The sequence below is a fragment of the Pseudoliparis swirei genome, chromosome 16 (assembly GCF_029220125.1).
Source record: "Pseudoliparis swirei isolate HS2019 ecotype Mariana Trench chromosome 16, NWPU_hadal_v1, whole genome shotgun sequence".
Lineage (NCBI taxonomy): Eukaryota > Metazoa > Chordata > Actinopteri > Perciformes > Liparidae > Pseudoliparis > Pseudoliparis swirei.
In genome coordinates, this window is record NC_079403.1 from 16,743,361 (window position 1) to 16,760,406 (window position 17,046).

The window sequence follows — 17,046 nt, forward strand, 5'->3', positions numbered from 1 at the left end:
TCTGTCTTTTAGCTGAACGTTGGGAGCTTTATTTATTCACAAATTACTCCGCGCGGCCTTTGCTCTCTCTCTCTCTCTTCTCCAGGCTTTACAGGTCGTTGGAGGATTATGATGTCGTGCGCGGCATCTTTGGGGGTAAAGTCGGGACCAAGTCGATCACCTGCACTGCGCTTCAAGCTGAAGCCAACACTGACTTTGCAGAAGCTGTGAAGCTTTACAATGAGGTACAGTTTCTCACCAGTGCAATAAGTCTCGCGTGGTGCTGAGGTAGCATGCCGAGGCACGTGGATTGGTGCAGGTCTATCAGATTGCTAGAATACTCTCTTCCATCCCGGCAGGCCCTGAACACTGAGGATTGGAGCGATGGCGAGCCCACCGACTCTGAGAAGGACTTCTGGGAAATAGCTGCCATGGACGCCTACGCCCACCTGACTGAGTGGAAGTCTCTTCAGTACTGCTCCACCGTGAACATAGATGAAAACTCCCCGCCCAACCTCGAGAGGATGTGGTCGGAGCCGCTCTACCAGGTACTCGATCTCACCTTTCACAGTCACGGAACTCTCAGCTACGCACCAGGGAGACCGGACGTCCTGCAGGTTTAGACTCCAACCGTGATATTCGTCATCTCTTGTTGAATCATCTCTAATTTACACCGAATTTTACCAAAAAGCTAAAAGAATTCCGTAGCATATCCTCGCGTGATAAAACTCCTGTTGTGATGCAATGCACAATGAACATGTGGTGAAATCTCAGTCGTGTCCGTTTGTCAGGAGATGTACCTGCCGCACATGATTCGCAGCATGCTGAAGCAGCTGCAGCTGGGTGCGGTGGACCAAACTCTCCTCAGCTTCATCGACAAAGCCATGAAGGTGGAGGAGCGCAAAAAGCTGCTGGAAAGTCATTACAGCCAAGAGCTCAGCTTGCTCTACATCCTGCAGGAGGACTATGACCGCGCGACGTACTACACCAACCACGCCATGCAGCTCTTTATGCAGGTCTGCTGTACACATCCTTTCTGTCCATCACCTGAGCTTCAGAACAACAAAGATCTTTATTAAGAGTGCATTCTTAAGTTAACGTATGTGCCGTACAGTAGGTTGTGCATATATAAGTAGATTGAAATGTATGCATCCTGCAAATCAACCACAGCTTGCCATCTGAATGTTTTTGCCTCATAGAATTACTCCAGCGTGGACACGCTGTTGACTCAAAGTCGGCTGACCATCCTGCAGTCAGTGCAGGCCTTGACTGAAATCCAAGACTTCCTGATGTTCATCAAAGGAGAAGGTGAGCGGAGATGTTGTCTGATAGAATCATTTCAAGGCAACTGTCTTTGTGTCTTTGTGTTTGTCCCCCTCTCAACATTCATGTTTCATTCTTCAGTGTCTGTGAGCTCACTCAAGCAGCTCATCCGACTTTGGACTGAGCGGTATCCTGACGCTAAAGCGGATCCAGTGAATTTATGGGACGACATCATTACATCTCGGTAGGAAAAAAACCATTATATATATATATACTAGAACGGGCACTCGGTAGAGCGCATACCTTCGCATATCACAAGATTGGGCATTGAATTATGAACATTTTGGCATTAGTTGCATGCCAATTGGATACAAATTGACCGTGCTATGGTAAAACCTATCCATGACCTTGACCTTTGACCCGATTGATCCCAAAATCTAATCAAATGGTTCCCGGATAATAACCAATCATCCCACCAAATGTCATGAGATTCAAGAATATGTTGACCTTTTCATGACCTTGACCTTTGACCCGATCGATCCCAAAATCTAATCAAATGGTCCCCGGATAATAAACAATCATCCCACCAAATTTCATGCGATTCGGTTTAAAACTTTTTTTGTTATGCGAATAACACGCATACAAATAAATAAGTAAATAAATAAATACACGGCGATCAAAACATAACCTTCCGCATTTTCAATGCGAAGGTAATAATATATAATATTTTGGTACAAAACGTTTAAATGATCAGATAACAAATTGTGATGAGGTGTCATATTTGATCTTTGCGTTTCAGATGTTTCTTCTTGGACAAGATCCGGGTAAAACTAAGAGGCCACGCTCCCGGTGACAGGATGGAGGTGGACGGTTCAGAAGACCCAGCGGGAGACATCGACACGTTGGTAAACGACTGCAAGTTCAACATGAAGCTACAAATGGCCGACAGCGCTTGGAAGCAGGTGAAGCAACAACTGTGGAAGTAACTTGTTTTGTTCCCTCGCGTGTTTACCACAAACTCACCTTGGAACACGACTGTTGTTTTCAGAATAACTTCCCTGTGGCCACCAAGCTGCTGAAAGAACTTCGCCAAGAAGCCAAAACAAACAGAGGCTGGTTGCTGCGGTGGGTCCACAGTTTTAGTCGCTTCAACCAGAAACGCAGCCAGACCCAGAGTCCTGTGGAACAGATCAGTGTCATGCTGAAGACGATCCCACTCCTGGGTAAGCAGTCAACCGACTCATGCACATAATCTTGTGGATTACTAGACAGAATGATAGATAATGATAGACAGCCTCGACAGGATTACTGTTATTCTCACCGCCATGAGGGGAATTTTACATTTGCCCTGAGTCGTTTTATTGTCAACAAACAAAAGTTCTGTTTACATCGAAAACACATTTTACTTTTATGAAGTCTAGCAAATATCATAGTGGATTTCCTCTACTAGGACATTTTCTAAACATTTGTGTTGACGTTCATGTTTTCCTGCTACAAGTCTTCTTCACTGCTTTTGTTGGTGCAAAGCTGAGCGTCGGTGCGTTGCAGCCGCCAAATGTCGGCAGAATTAAGAGAATCTAGTGGCAGAATCTGACAAAACAAACAAAACAGTGATTCCAAAGCGCCTCTAGTGGACAAAAACTAAACGGGGTACCTTTTAATAATGTTTGTACTCTATTCTTGGACTTTTACATCTAGTCACCGTGTCAACTAATTCAAAATTTTAAGTTGAAAACTCACATTTTTTATTTAGTTATAGTGACTTTTATATTAAGTAATAATAAAACAATTGTTCAATATGAGGTAATCATTATATGATATCGAGATAATAATTTTTTTTTTTAACTAGAACTGAACTTCAGGCGCAGCAGCATGCTCATACGGATACGTGGGAATTTGGCTGCTCTCGTTTGCTGTCGAGATGCTTCATGTCAGCTCTTATCTTTCTGCAGAGGAGCTTCAGGCCGACTGTCAGAGTGCCACGGCTAAAGTATTCAGACACCAGAAGATACTTCAGGGTACATCCTTCCACATCCTGGCCACAGCTGTAAGCAGAAGCCCCTCGGTCCTGGGCACTATGGACGCTGAGAAAGCTCAGAGAGTTGCAAAGCTTTCTGGAGCGGCTTGGCCCCATGAGAATTCAAAGGTACTCTAATTACCTTCGCATTGAAAATGCGGAAGGTTATGTTTTGATCGCCGTGTGTTTATTTATTTATTTGTATGCGTGTTACTCGCATAACTCAAAAAGTCTTAAACCAAATCGCATGAAATTTGGTGGGATGATTGGTTATTATCCGGGGACCATTTGATTAGATTTTGGGATCGATCGGGTCAAAGGTCAATGTCAAGGTCATGAAAAGGTCAACATCTTCTTTTTACCATAGCATGGTCAATTTTATCCAATTGGCATGCAACTAATGCCAAAATGTTCATAATTCAATGCCCAATCTTGTGATATGCGAAGGTATGCGTTCTACTGAGTGCCCATTCTAATTATATTTTTGTATTCGTCATTAGTATGACTTGAGCACGTGCAAACAGTCTATGTGAAAGAGAGATCTTAAGGCACATACTTTCCCCTGCAGAAAGTGGAAGTGGGGCTGCAGGTGAAAGCATTGAAGTTGCTGTGTGACGCGACCAGAAAGGCCGATGAAGAGCTTCAGTCGTATACTCCGGACTGTGTGGAGAGCAGCAGCATCATTGAGACATACATGACTTTGGCTAACTTCTGCGACAAACGGCTGCGAGAGGAGGAGCAGAGTGAAACTGGTCAGTAACGATCCTGTATGCCTTTGTTGAGCACTTACCAGTTATTCTGACGTGCCACTGAATACACAGCAGGGATGAAATACGGGTACCCTGCATGTAGAGGACACTCGCTCTCTTTGACTGGTGCACTCTGACGGTACGTTCATGCCAGCATGCGCCGGTCACCCAATGATCTAACTTGATGCATTTTGCGTTTTGTTCCAGAAAGCCAATTCCCAGATATGTTGGCACTGCCCGTTCATATATTGAAGAGCATGTTGAAAGCACTAAAGATGAACTCTGAGGAAGCTCGCCTCAAGTTCCCACGTCTTCTGCAGATCATGGAGTTGTACCCCTCTGAGACACTGGACCTCATGATGAAAGAGGTTAGTATGTTAAGACCACGGATGTTGTGGAAGCTTCAGACACAAGAATACAGTGTTACCCTTTTCTCCTGCTGTGACTGTGAGAACGATCATACCGATATGCAGAACTGTGAACAACAGTCAACAGCTTTGGGAGTGAAACACATCAAAACCCTTTCTCACCACCTGTAGATGGTGTCAGTTCCCTGCTGGATGCTGATTGGATGGATCAGTCAAATGGTCGCCCTACTGGACAAGCCGGAAGCTGTGGCGGTGCAGCACTGCATCGAGCAGATAGCGGAGTCCTACCCTCAAGCTCTGGTTTACGCTCTGATGATCAGCAGGGAGAGTTACCAGTTTGAGGACTCTGCTACAGGCCACCAGCAGCAGGGATTTGTCAACAGGTAAATGGCCTAATGTTGTCCGTCTGTTTTGGGAAGAAAGGAAAATATATATATATATATATATATATAAACGTCTGCTTAATGATACTGTGTGTGTGTCAACAGGCTCATGAGCATGCTGGATAAGGGAGGGTCTGTGAAGGACTTTGTGGATGCACTGCAGCAGCTGACAAACCCTGAAATGCTTTTTAAGGTAATTCAGTTTATTTTATATAACCCAACATCACAAATTACGAATGTGCCTCAAAGGGCTTTACAATCTGTACACATACAACGCAATAAGTGCAAGTTCAGCCATGAATTAACCAACCTGCCACTTCCTGGTTACTGGCCTGCCGTTTGGTTCACACAGGATTGGTTGGATGGTGTGAAAAATGAATTGGATAAACCGAGCTTTGACGAGGAGCGGATGGGCGTCCTGTACGAGGAGATGCACGCTTCCCTCGGGGATTGTAAACGAGGCGGTCACGGAACGTTTCGCAGCAAATTCATCCGAGTTAGTAGTTTGCTTTTCCCCCGTTGTATTGCAAACGCATGTCCACTGTACAAAAATACATTGCACTTTTCAAACCATTTATTCTTTGTATTTAACAGAAATTTGCTAAAGATGTGGCGACACTGCTGGGATCTAAAGGCAGAAATCTGTTCGAGATGAGGAAAGAAAACCCCGTTTTGAAGCAGTTGGAAGATCTGGCAGCATCCATGCGTGGATTTCAGAAGGAACCAGGGAACCTGAAGGAATACTCTCCCTGGCTGAGTGGATTTAAAGCAGACACATTCAGCAATGAGCTGGAGATCCCAGGTCAGTCCAGAGCTGTGAAAGAAAGGCAATTGGAACTCTTTAGATATTGGACATTGCTGGTTTTGATGAATTCTGTATAGGCCCATTGTGGCATCAAGAGTAGCTCAACTAATTTGATTACAATATATATATATATATATATATATACACTACCGTTCAAAAGTTTGGGGTCATCCAGACAATTTCGTGTCTTCCATGAAAACTCACTTTTATTTATCAAATGAATTGAAAATTGAATAGAAAATATAGTCAAGACATTGACAAGGTTAGAAATAATGATTAATATTTGAAGTATTATTTTTGTTCTTCAAACTTCAAGCTCAAAGGAAGGCCAGTTGTATAGCTTATATCACCAGCATAACTGTTTTCAGCTGTGCTAACATAATTGTACAAGGGTTTTCTAATCAGACATTAGTCTTCAAAGGCGATTAGCAAACACAATGTACCATTAGAACACTGGAGTGATAGTTGATGGAAATGGGCCTCTATACACCTATGGAGATATTTCATTAGAAACCAGACACTTCCACCTAGAATAGTCATTTACCACATTAACAATGTATAGTGTGTATTTTTGATTAATGTTATCTTTTTTGAAAAAACAGTGCTTTTCTTTGAAAAATAAAGACAGTAGTGTATATATATATATATATATATTGGGATCACTGATTTTAGAGAACATCATATTTGCTGCTAACCTGTTAACCTGTTCCTCCTGTAGGACAGTATGATGGCAGAGACAAACCTTTGCCAGAATATCATGCAAAAATAACAGGCTTCGACGAAAGGGTATGTTTTTATTGTTCCGAGATGATAATGTTAAATGTTCTAATAGCAGTCCTATGTAAGTTTGAAATCCCACTGTGTGCTGGTCGGATTATGAGTTTGGATTTATGCCCCGCAGGTGAAGGTGATGTTGTCGATCCGTCGCCCCAAACGTCTGATCATCCGCGGGGATGATGAGCGTGACCACCCCTTCCTGGTGAAGGGGGGAGAGGACCTCCGCCAGGACCAACGCATCGAGCAGCTCTTTGGCGTCATGAACATTGTGCTGAGTCATGACGCCGCATGCACACACAGAGGCATGCAGCTGCGCACCTATCAAGTCATTCCCATCACCACCAGGTGCTTCTGTACTTCCAGTTGAACTGAATGCATAGACCGACTCCACGAGTGGAAGTAGAACTAGACCAGATCTGTTTCCTGTGCGTCCAGCAGACCAGCCATACGACTCGACACAGATTGCTGAGATTGATGATTTAATTTTGATTCATTTCATACTTAAATTAGTTGTTTAATGTGAAGAAAACTTAATTGACCACCTTCACTGCCTTTTACAGAATTGGTCTGATTGAATGGATGGAGAATACCTGTACTCTGAAAGACTTCCTGTACAACACAATGACTGACCAGGAAAGGGAAAGGGCCAAAAGGTACAGTGCATGTTTAAATCTAATAACCTAGATGTCAGCCCACTGTCCAGTGATGAGTTTCTGTTCAAAATGTTGTTTCTAAACTTTAATTTCGCTTTCTTAAAGGTGTGTTGAAGATCACAACAAATGGCTAAAGAAATTTGCTCCAGAGTTAAAGGGTTTTGCACTGTATGGACCTGCTTACAAGTAAGTCTCCTGAATGTTCATTTTAGTTCCTTTTTTACTTTTTCAGTTGAATTGTTTTGATTGTAGTTTAATATCCACATCATTACCTTCGCATTGAAAATGCGGAAGGTAATGTTTTGATCGCCGTGTATTTGTATGCTTGTTATTCGCATAAGTCAAAAAGTATTAAACCGAATCGCATGAAATTTGGTGGGATGATTGGTTATTATCCGGGGACCATTTGAATAGATTTTGGGATCGATCGGGTCAAAGGTCAAGGTCATGAAAAGGTCAAAATCTTCTTTTTACCATAGCACGGTAAATTTGTATGTTGATAATTCAATGCCCAATCTTGTGATATGCGAAGGTATGCGCTCTACCGAGTGCCCGTTCTAGTTTATAATCTATTATCGTCTGTTTTAACATTCGGCAATGCCACCGGGGGAAATACAGTTTTGTCAAATCGGAGCTCCAACATATTCATCCTTTGCCAGGAAAGCGGGGCGTTCTGAGACGGTCGACGCCTTTTCCAAAGTGTTGCAGCATGTGCCCAGAGATCTCCTGAAGTGAGTTGAATCTCTGCATTACAAATCTGCTCATGGTCGTTTAACGCTTGCAGTAAAATCACTTGATATCTTTTTTTCAACACCTAGGAGAGCTTTTCTGAAGATGTGCAACAGTCCCGAGGCGTTCCTCTCCTTGCGCTCCCACTTCATCAGCTCTCATGCCTTGCTGTGCGTCAGCCAATGGATTCTGGGAATCGGTGACCGCCATCTCTCCAACTTCATGATCAATATGGAAACGGGAGGCATGATCGGCATCGACTTTGGTCACGCGTTCGGCTCAGCCACACAGGTTGGCCGTGCTTCTTTCTTCGAGGGCGAGGGAAGGGAAAACATTGTATTTTAACTAAATGTTGAGATACTTCAGTCCGTATCAAAGTGGTGGCCTGACCAATGGCCAGGCCGACGTTGGCGTCCATTGAGACGTAACGCGATCATGAAAATGTCGCAAACGGAAGACCGTGAGGTTCTGAGGTGTTTATGTGTCCAGCTGAATGAATGTGAACAGCACTTTGTAGGACACCACCATCTCTTGACCATCTCTTGTATAAATAATTCCCTCTCCGTGAAATATTGTATTTCTCCACAGTTCCTCCCTGTGCCGGAGCTCATGCCCTTCCGGCTGACCCAGCAGTTTGTGAATCTAATGCAGCCCTTGAGAGAGTCGGGTTTGATCCAGAGCATCATGGTCCACTCCCTCCGCGCTTACAGTGCCGAGCCGGACCTTTTGCTGAACACCATGGACGTGTTCGTCAAGGAGCCGTCGTTGGACTGGAAGGTAACGATCACTCCTGCTGCAGGGGTCCCATTCAACATTGGATTTCTAGTTTGAACTGCAGATAAAAGAGGGAAGGACATTCTCAAGGAATGTAACTGGGAAATGGACATTTTAAATGTGTTCCAGGCAGAATGTATGGTGTGAATCTGATTTGTCTTTGTTGTACAGTAAACTGTAAATAAACTATGTGACACACGGTGTTTCCCGTTGCTCTGAACAGAACTTTGAGCTGAAACAGATGAAGAAAAAAGGCACATGGATGGAGAGCGTGAACACCAAAGAAATCAACTGGTATCCTCTACAGAAGGTGAACTTTGCCAGAAGAAAACTGGAAGGAGCAAATCCAGCAGCTTTAACCAGGTATCTTATCAAATCATAATTGGATTTCATTGATGTCAGACCACACTGAGAATGTTTACAATTAACGATGAGACTCGCAATGTTGATATCCATTATGGTGGAAATATTGAAAAATAATTACATCGGCGTCGCGGCCTTGGGAAAGCCCTAATACTCAACTAATAATAACACTTTTATTAAGTTTGACACGATCTTTGATGTATGTTTAAAATCAAAACCTACTTGACACAATGTTACATTTTGAAATCGTCTTTCAAGCCACGATACTGTAACTTGTCTTAACTGGCATCATTTGAATTGAAGCTGTGCGTGATGAGATGTCGCTTTCTGTTGGTCAGTGAGGAGCTGAAGCTGGGCTTTGAGACGGACGCTGCCTACCAAGGGATGCAGTCTGTGGCCCTGGGGGCCGAGGAGCACAACATTCGGGCTCGGCTTCCAGCCGCCGGCTTGTCGGTGGAGAAGCAGGTGGACTGTCTGCTGGACCAAGCCATGGACCCAAATGTGCTCGGCAGAGTTTGGGAGGGCTGGGAACCATGGTTCTGATTGTCTGATATGTGAAATATTTCTAAGATAGTCATTCACAATAATTGGGAAGCAAATCGTATCGAAGGTGCGGTAAATACATTTGAGAAGATGTTTTTTGTTTTTTTTGTGGTCTCATTCCCTGTAATGTCAAATGTTTCCTCTTTTTTAACTGCGGCAGATAATTTTCATATATAGTGGGTACGGCAGAGTGTGTGTGGCTTAAAATCAAGAAATCTTAAGTTTGGTAAAAAATGATTTTGATTCGACTTGAAAAGAACCATTATCATCATTACCATCATCTATCAATGTCTTGTAGCTTCAATTTCAAATAAAAATGTGAAAAATGCTTGAGAGGCTGAACACTGGTCATCTGTTTGAACCTGTCAATATTGCCACCTTGCAAATTCATTATTTTAAATGGTTTGAATTGAAATCTAAAATAAAGGAAAGGGCGAGTTGCATTTAAAGATACATTTTTAGAAATCAGATCTCTTTTAAAAATTAAATGATGATTTAAATATATAAATATGTTGTTCCAGTATGATGCAAAGACAGGACAGGTCTTGCCTCATCCTCCAACCCGCTCCTTTTTCAGTATGAAACACTCCCTCAGTATGCCGCTGTGCTTCTGAGCAGAGAACAGAGGCCGCGGTCGGCTTCGATTAATATCCACTGGATTCCATAATGCCACATAATTACAGAGGTTTTGCATATTGAACCCCTGTTGGGAAAACACTGTAATTTATTATACATATGCAGTTTTTGTGTTCATGGCTGACTTAAACAAGCACCCTCATCAAACGACGGTTATTTTGCTGAAGTATAGCTCGCATTCGTGCTGTGAGCTCTTTGGGATTGTTGTGCTTCTCAAGTAAAATTACCCCATTTCATTTAAGAAGTGCTGAGTTGTTACTTAAAAACATGACAAGCATCACTTGATCAGTTTTAAGCCACAATAGCTGCTCAAGGGACGGTCGTGTCAGTCCATCACTATCAGCTAATAATTGGATTGCCATTAAAAAAGAAAGTACATCCATGGTCCACTGAGGATTCATTTGAACGGCTTTGGTGATGGTTTTACTTTTATTTTCGTGGTTCTGTTTGTGGTGCAGCATCTCTATACGGGTCGGATGAATTATTGTGAAATGTGGAACGGATATGTGTTTTATTTAAGTAATTAAGTGTAATAACTTTGTGGGATCAGTCATCAATTTGTACAAGTTGATACACTTGCTGAAATAAGGCAATCAGCCTCAGCTGTTTGTGTGTGTTTAGTGCAATTAGCAAATGTTAGCATTAACCCTTGTGTTGCCTTCGGGTCATTTTGACCCGAATCAATATTATACCCTCCCCCCGCCTTCGGATTAATTTGACCCCATTCAATGTTTAATGTCGGTGTTCTTTCGGTAGTCAACAAACAAACAAAGTGCCTCACACTTAAACTTGGAAAACAATATTAATTCTAATAATTTTCTGGAGGTTTTAATTGCTGGCGTCAAATTGAACACAAAGGGTAAAATATGTTAGTAAATATAAAGGTAACAGGAGGGTGAAACATTGAATCGGGTCAAAATGACCCATAGGCGGGGGGAGGGTGTAATATTGATTCGGGTAAAAATGACCCGAAGGCAACACAAGGGTTAAAACATGTAGCCATGATGTGTGCCCTACTCAGGCAGCTGTGTTTTATTTGTTCTTTTTTAAACAAGCTGAAGGCACCGCTGCCGAGAACTGAATACGAATTGGTCCCAAACTTAAAACTGTTTAATATTTTTATTATGATGTTATTATGAAGCCACATAGTATCTCAAACATTGTTTATCTTCTTCATTACAATGATGTATCACACATAAGATGAGAACAACATGTGCACATATAATAGCATTTACAAATGGAGCCCTTACATGTCAATGAGACAGATTCAATTCCATTGATTCAAACTTTTTTCATTTTAGCAAAAGACTTTGACCTTTATCTTTATAACATTTATTTTAGCGAAGCAAAGGCAGTAATTACTTTGAAATAACATTTCATTAGCTAGAAATGTAAGCTTTAAAGTAAGAGTTAGGGAAAGAATCTCACTTGTTTTCTACTTTTCTATACAATATTATTATGTTCAATAGCTAACACATGTCCCACAAAAGTGTAAGTGCATATTTTACATGTTACATTTTAAAAGTGAATAATATCGTGAATATGTTTTTACACATTTCAATCGTACAAATGTGTATCTTCCGGTACTATTTTCTCAAAACCTTTATCATTGTTAATTTACTGAGATGGTAAGCTAATCCGTTTACCTCCCGTCCATCAGCGTGTCAACATTCAGTCGACATCTTCACACTGAGAACCACAAAACGACTTGATATCACGTCCTTGTGCAGAGCGCTCTGGGGTGCTCTTCCGAGACCTACGGTCAGCAGAGCTTTGGGACTTGCTCTTCTGAGACCTACGGTCAGCTGAGCTTTTTGGGGTGCTCTTCCGAGACCTACGGTCAGTAGAGCTTTTGGACTTGCTCTTCTGAGACCTACGGTCAGCAGAGCTTTTGGGGGTGCTCTTCTGAGACCTACGGTCAGCAGAGCTTTTGGGGGTGCTCTTCCGAGACCTACGGTCAGTAGAGCTTTGGGACTTGCTTTTCTGAGACCTACGGTCAGCTGAGCTTTTGGGGGTGCTCTTCCGAGACCTACGGTCAGCAGAGCTTTTGGAGGTGCTCTTCTGAGCGGGAGGCACTGGTTTGCTTTTCGGACCTCGTTCTTGGGTTTGGGTGCTGCGTGTCGGTTCCTGCTGGAGGAGTCTCTTGTAACTCTCTAAGCTCGTGTCACAGCGCTCACCATAGTATGGGTACTGGCACTCACACATTGTTATGAACGTTTCTGGCACAACAACACACTTGCCTTTTTCCCCACAGTTTACACTGGAGCAGAGATCTTCTTTTCTCAGGAGCTCTTTGTCACTTTTAATAAGGACCATAAACTTCCCTAAGGACTTTCCACATTTCCCTGTGTAGAGGTGGGGGGTAAGAGATGCACTTTGTGGGATTGCAAAGTCGTTCTCATTTGGTGCTTCCACGCCACTGGTGGCAGTTTGACTCTTTTTTTTATAAGCATGCACTGCTGTAAATGTTTGAGATAAGCGTTTTCCAAAAATGTTTTCCTGACATTCCCCAAGTTTCTTTATTACATTAAAGCAGATTTCAACCTGCTGCAGCATACACTTATCAATAGCGTGTTTAACAGCGGCAGTCTTGGTGTGACCCCCTTTCACCTGTTTGGCTACAGCCACTGTGACTGACCCTCTCTCTACCTCAGTAAACCCTGAAAACGCATGCCTGTTCAGTAACTGTAGGTCATGCTTTGAGTGGATGGTCGTAAATGCAACAACCATCCAGTCATACCTGTCGTATGTTTTACCCAAAAAATCCCTGACACTGTTTGCTATCTCTTGATGATTTTTGGTTCCATCAATGCGCTCAAAAATGTCCCTTTCTATGTAAGCAGAACTGTCCGATAAGCATCTCTGGTGTGATTTCATCAAAGCCGAGGCAGATTGGGACGCAATCTGTAGGGCGGCGTTAACACTGGCATCGGTGCCTTTGAATTGGTGGTACTTTTCATTGAGTACATTGCCTTTACACATAAGTTTATTCAAATACAAAAACTGTGCGTTGACATCTTTTTCATGACACCTTAATCTTTCAGCCAGTGCGTCTCCAAGGTTTTGTGTTATAGATCCTGGTTCAGCTGTCAAGAATTGCTGCAGGACCAAGGTGCTCTCGGTATACTCGCTGTAGAATGTGAAATAAATCTTTTTGAGCGCCTCCTTTTCTGTATTCGTACTTTTGTGATAACTTTGCACGAGCTCCGTGTATTTAATCCAGGCTCTCTCGATGTTGTTCACTGTGGTTTGGTAGGCACCAGCGGCCCAGGCGTCCCATTTCATTTCTGAATGAAAGTTGTCAATCTTAATATTAAGAACTTTAAGATCAGAGTTGATAGCTTCCAGTGTCTCTGCTTTTGGCGCTAGCACCAGCAGGGTGTTCATCACTTGAGCGAGGATTGGCCCAACTCCTGGTATCACGCCTACATTATCCTTAAGGAGCGTTCCTATCACCATGTGATTTTTCTTAAACCAGGTAGAAAGCTCATTTACGGCATTCTTGATTTGATCTTTTCGCTTCAGATGTCCCTTGTCAAGAGCGATCTCCGTCGAAGTGTCCGGCGGAGCACTTAGGACAGCAAGGCAGAAAGACGTCAACAGCAGGAACAGCAGGCCTGGAGTCCACATGACTGGCAACACACACACACACACACACACACACAATATCACAATCACTTTGCTCACTTTTATACTCAAAGTAGAGAAGTTTACCAAAAACACACACAGACTGCCCTGAGAAGCTGTGTCATAACTTTCCTCCTTGCAAGGAATAAAACGGATAAAGGCTATTTTGAGTCAGAGACTTCATTCCTCCTTTCTAGATTGACAGAGAAAATCTTCCATCACACTATAGTACATATATACATACATGTACATACATACATATATACACACATGCATATACAGGACTGTCTCAGAAAATTAGAATATTGTGATGAAGTTCTTTATTTTCTGTAATGCAATTAAAAAAACAAAAATGTCATGCATTCTGGATTCATTACAAATCAACTGAAATATTGCAAGCCTTTTATTCTTATAATATTGCTGATTATGGCTTACAGCTTAAGAAAACTCTAAAATCCTATCTCATAAAATTTTAATATTTCCTCAGACCAAGTAAAAAAAGATTTATAACAGCTGAGTGTTTGTCAAGGCTCAGGAAACCCTTGCAGGTGTTTCGAGTTAATTAGACAATTCAAGTGATTTGTTTAATACCCTACTAGTATACTTTTTCATGATATTCTAATATTTAGAGATAGGATATTTGAGTTTTCTTAAGCTGTAAGCCATAATCAGCAATATTAAAAGAATAAAAGGCTTGCAATATTTCAGTTGATTTGTAATGAATCCAGAATGCATGACATTTTTGTTTTTTTAATTGCATTACAGAAAATAAAGAACTTCATCACAATATTCTAATTTTCTGAGACAGTCCTGTATATATGTATATATACATGTGTATATATATGTGTATATATGTTTACATGTATATGTTTACATGTCTATATATTTACATGTATATATATATACATGTATATATATATATGTATATATGTTTACATGTATATATGTTTACATGTATATATATTTAGTAAATATATATACATGTAAATATTATTTACATGTGTATATATATATGTATATATATATACATGTGTATATATATGTGTGTATATATGTTAACATGTATATATGTTTACATGTATATATATATATATGTTTATATATATATGTAAACATATATACATATATATACACATGTATATATATATATATGTGTGTATATGTTTACATGTATATATATTTATATATATATACATATATATGTATATATGTATGGTAATGGAGGGTGGGAATCTGTACAAATACACTACTCACAGAAAAGCTATTTTTTTCATTCATTGTATTTCTCCAACCCGAAAAGAAAGTTGCCCATAGTTGTCGGACCACAGTCATATAAAGACAAAACCTAATATGTATTCTGAATAATCTGTATTTTATGACTAGCAGCCTCACTCAGAGACATCCCACCCTTCACCAACATCTTAACAATATAAATGAAATCCATCAACTGAGAAAGCAGACCTGGAGCAGGCTTGGAGAGCTGATGGCGGGATGGCGGGAGGCTGACGGGTTGGTGCTGCCTCCGGCTCTTGAAATGGTCAGAGAGTAGAATTGTGTTGGTCAGTCAGCAGCTGAATGGAGTCTTGGGGAAGGTTTAACTTCTGTAGGCTTTATAAAAAGATGACTTGGCCCACCTACTTGATCGTCCATAGTCATAATTGGCCTAACAGAGTTGGAGGGGTGGCTTTAACTTGTCAGTGGTGAAAAAAGACCAGAGAGCTTTCTGGTTGGTTGGTTACAATCAGGGGGAAGATTGAACCATCTCAAGGTTCAAATCTAATTCACACCTATTTATTAGCGACAGGAAATCAAATGATGTTGGGGTTAACGATAAAAGACATTCCCTCTCTATGAAAGATTCTGAAATAACAATAAAATATAGTTGCAGGTCAACAGGACCCTTCCACCCATTGGTCATAAAGGGTACCTTATGGTTTAGTTCCTCACATTTTCCAATAAAGGTTAGGTTTTGAGACTTGTGGAATAAATTAAAACTGAGCTGCAAACTAATTTGTCTTTTCATTTTTCAGATACTATTAGTTGTAGGTTTTTTAAATATAGAATTTCATTGTCCTCCATTTGTTTGTGTTCAAGTGCTTTTGAATGTGTACGTGTGAGTGTGAGCATGTCAGAGAGAAAGCCGTCTGTGTGTGTCGGTATCTATGAAAAGATACAACTGCATGGAAATTGATGGAATGTATCAGTCACCATCAGTTATATATTTCTGCCTTATAAAAAGATGAATGGGCCTCACAAATATGTATCATTTGTTTGTTGCACATTTTTACCTTTGCATTGAAAATGCAGAAGGTAATGTTTTGATCGCCGTGTATTTGTATGTGTGTTACTCGCATAAGTCAAAAAGTATTTAACCGAATCGCATGAAATTTGGTGGGATGATTGGTTATTATCCGGGGACCATTTGATTCGATTTTGGGATAAATCGGGTCAAAGGTCAAGGTCATGAAAAGGTCAAAATCTTCTTTTTACCATAGCACGGTCCATTTTTATTCAATTGGCATGCAACTAATGCCAAAATGTTCATAATTCAATGCCCAATCTTGTGATATGCGAAGGTATGCGCTCTACCGAGTGCCCATTCTAGTTTAAGAGATATAACCGTGACTATAAAGTATTACATGTTATACTTGATGCATGTCCTCATATATTCAAGTCGGACTTCAACAAATGTTACTCCAACTGGAACAAATACTGGAGCTTTTTAAAGTCAATATAATTAGGGATTCAAATATCAACCCGTTGTGAAAGTTGAGCCATAAAAAGCAGAAGTGCAAGTTCCCTTTGAGCTGCGAGCCGCCCACCTGCCTGACGCAAGGCAGGAAACCGGAGAAGCAGAACTGATGAAGCACTTACTGGTTGCTGCAAGGCTGCAGGTCGGATCGGACGTTTGTTCCTGAAACCCTGCAAACCTCTGAACCTCTGCCGGATTACATTTTGAAAACTGTCGACTGATTTTGTAACAATTCTAGTGCAACTATATTAAATCAATTAATCTAGAGTACAGATATTCACCTTATAACTAAACTAGTGAGGCGGCAACTAACTGCACTAACCAAGTAATGTCAATTATTATCTAAAGCATAACATTTATAACTAGAACGGGCACTCGGTAGAGCGCATACCTTCGCATATCACAAGATTGGGCATTGCATTATGAACATTTTGGCATTAGTTGCATGCCAATTGGATAAAATTGACCATGCTATGGTAAAAAGAAGATGTTGACCTTTTCATGACCTTGACCTTTGACCCGATCGATCCCAAAATCTAATCAAATGGTACCCGGATAATAACCAATCGTCCCACCAAATTTCATGCTATTCGGTTAAACACTTTTTGAGTTCTGCGAGTAACATGCA

General features: G+C 41.2%; 2 protein-coding genes across 2 annotated transcripts in view; one reads left to right on the forward strand and one right to left on the reverse strand.

The window, feature by feature from the left end:
- The window catches only part of LOC130206059 (DNA-dependent protein kinase catalytic subunit-like), a 35,529-nt gene extending 25,798 nt beyond the window's left edge, over positions 1-9,731 (forward strand). Inside the window, exons 64-86 of the mRNA XM_056433774.1 lie at positions 86-224; positions 339-527; positions 771-995; positions 1,179-1,287; positions 1,384-1,486; positions 2,042-2,204; positions 2,291-2,465; positions 3,195-3,388; positions 3,828-4,011; positions 4,216-4,376; positions 4,548-4,759; positions 4,865-4,952; positions 5,112-5,255; positions 5,354-5,561; positions 6,283-6,350; positions 6,466-6,686; positions 6,902-6,994; positions 7,100-7,180; positions 7,654-7,725; positions 7,813-8,014; positions 8,312-8,500; positions 8,721-8,860; positions 9,199-9,731. Coding sequence (XP_056289749.1) covers positions 86-224; positions 339-527; positions 771-995; positions 1,179-1,287; positions 1,384-1,486; positions 2,042-2,204; positions 2,291-2,465; positions 3,195-3,388; positions 3,828-4,011; positions 4,216-4,376; positions 4,548-4,759; positions 4,865-4,952; positions 5,112-5,255; positions 5,354-5,561; positions 6,283-6,350; positions 6,466-6,686; positions 6,902-6,994; positions 7,100-7,180; positions 7,654-7,725; positions 7,813-8,014; positions 8,312-8,500; positions 8,721-8,860; positions 9,199-9,403 — 3,565 coding nt within the window. The 3' untranslated portion in view covers positions 9,404-9,731. The remainder of the gene's footprint in view (positions 1-85; positions 225-338; positions 528-770; positions 996-1,178; positions 1,288-1,383; positions 1,487-2,041; positions 2,205-2,290; positions 2,466-3,194; positions 3,389-3,827; positions 4,012-4,215; positions 4,377-4,547; positions 4,760-4,864; positions 4,953-5,111; positions 5,256-5,353; positions 5,562-6,282; positions 6,351-6,465; positions 6,687-6,901; positions 6,995-7,099; positions 7,181-7,653; positions 7,726-7,812; positions 8,015-8,311; positions 8,501-8,720; positions 8,861-9,198) is intronic.
- Positions 9,732-9,834: 103 nt separating this feature from the next.
- On the reverse strand, positions 9,835-15,536 carry LOC130206060 (uncharacterized). Its single transcript, XM_056433775.1, has 2 exons — positions 15,128-15,536; positions 9,835-13,671 (listed from the first exon to the last, which is right to left on the reverse strand). The coding sequence occupies exon 2, from the start codon at positions 13,667-13,669 to the stop codon at positions 11,711-11,713; it is 1,959 nt and encodes a 652-aa protein (XP_056289750.1). The 5' UTR covers positions 13,670-13,671; positions 15,128-15,536; the 3' UTR covers positions 9,835-11,710.
- Positions 15,537-17,046: the final 1,510 nt, after the last annotated feature.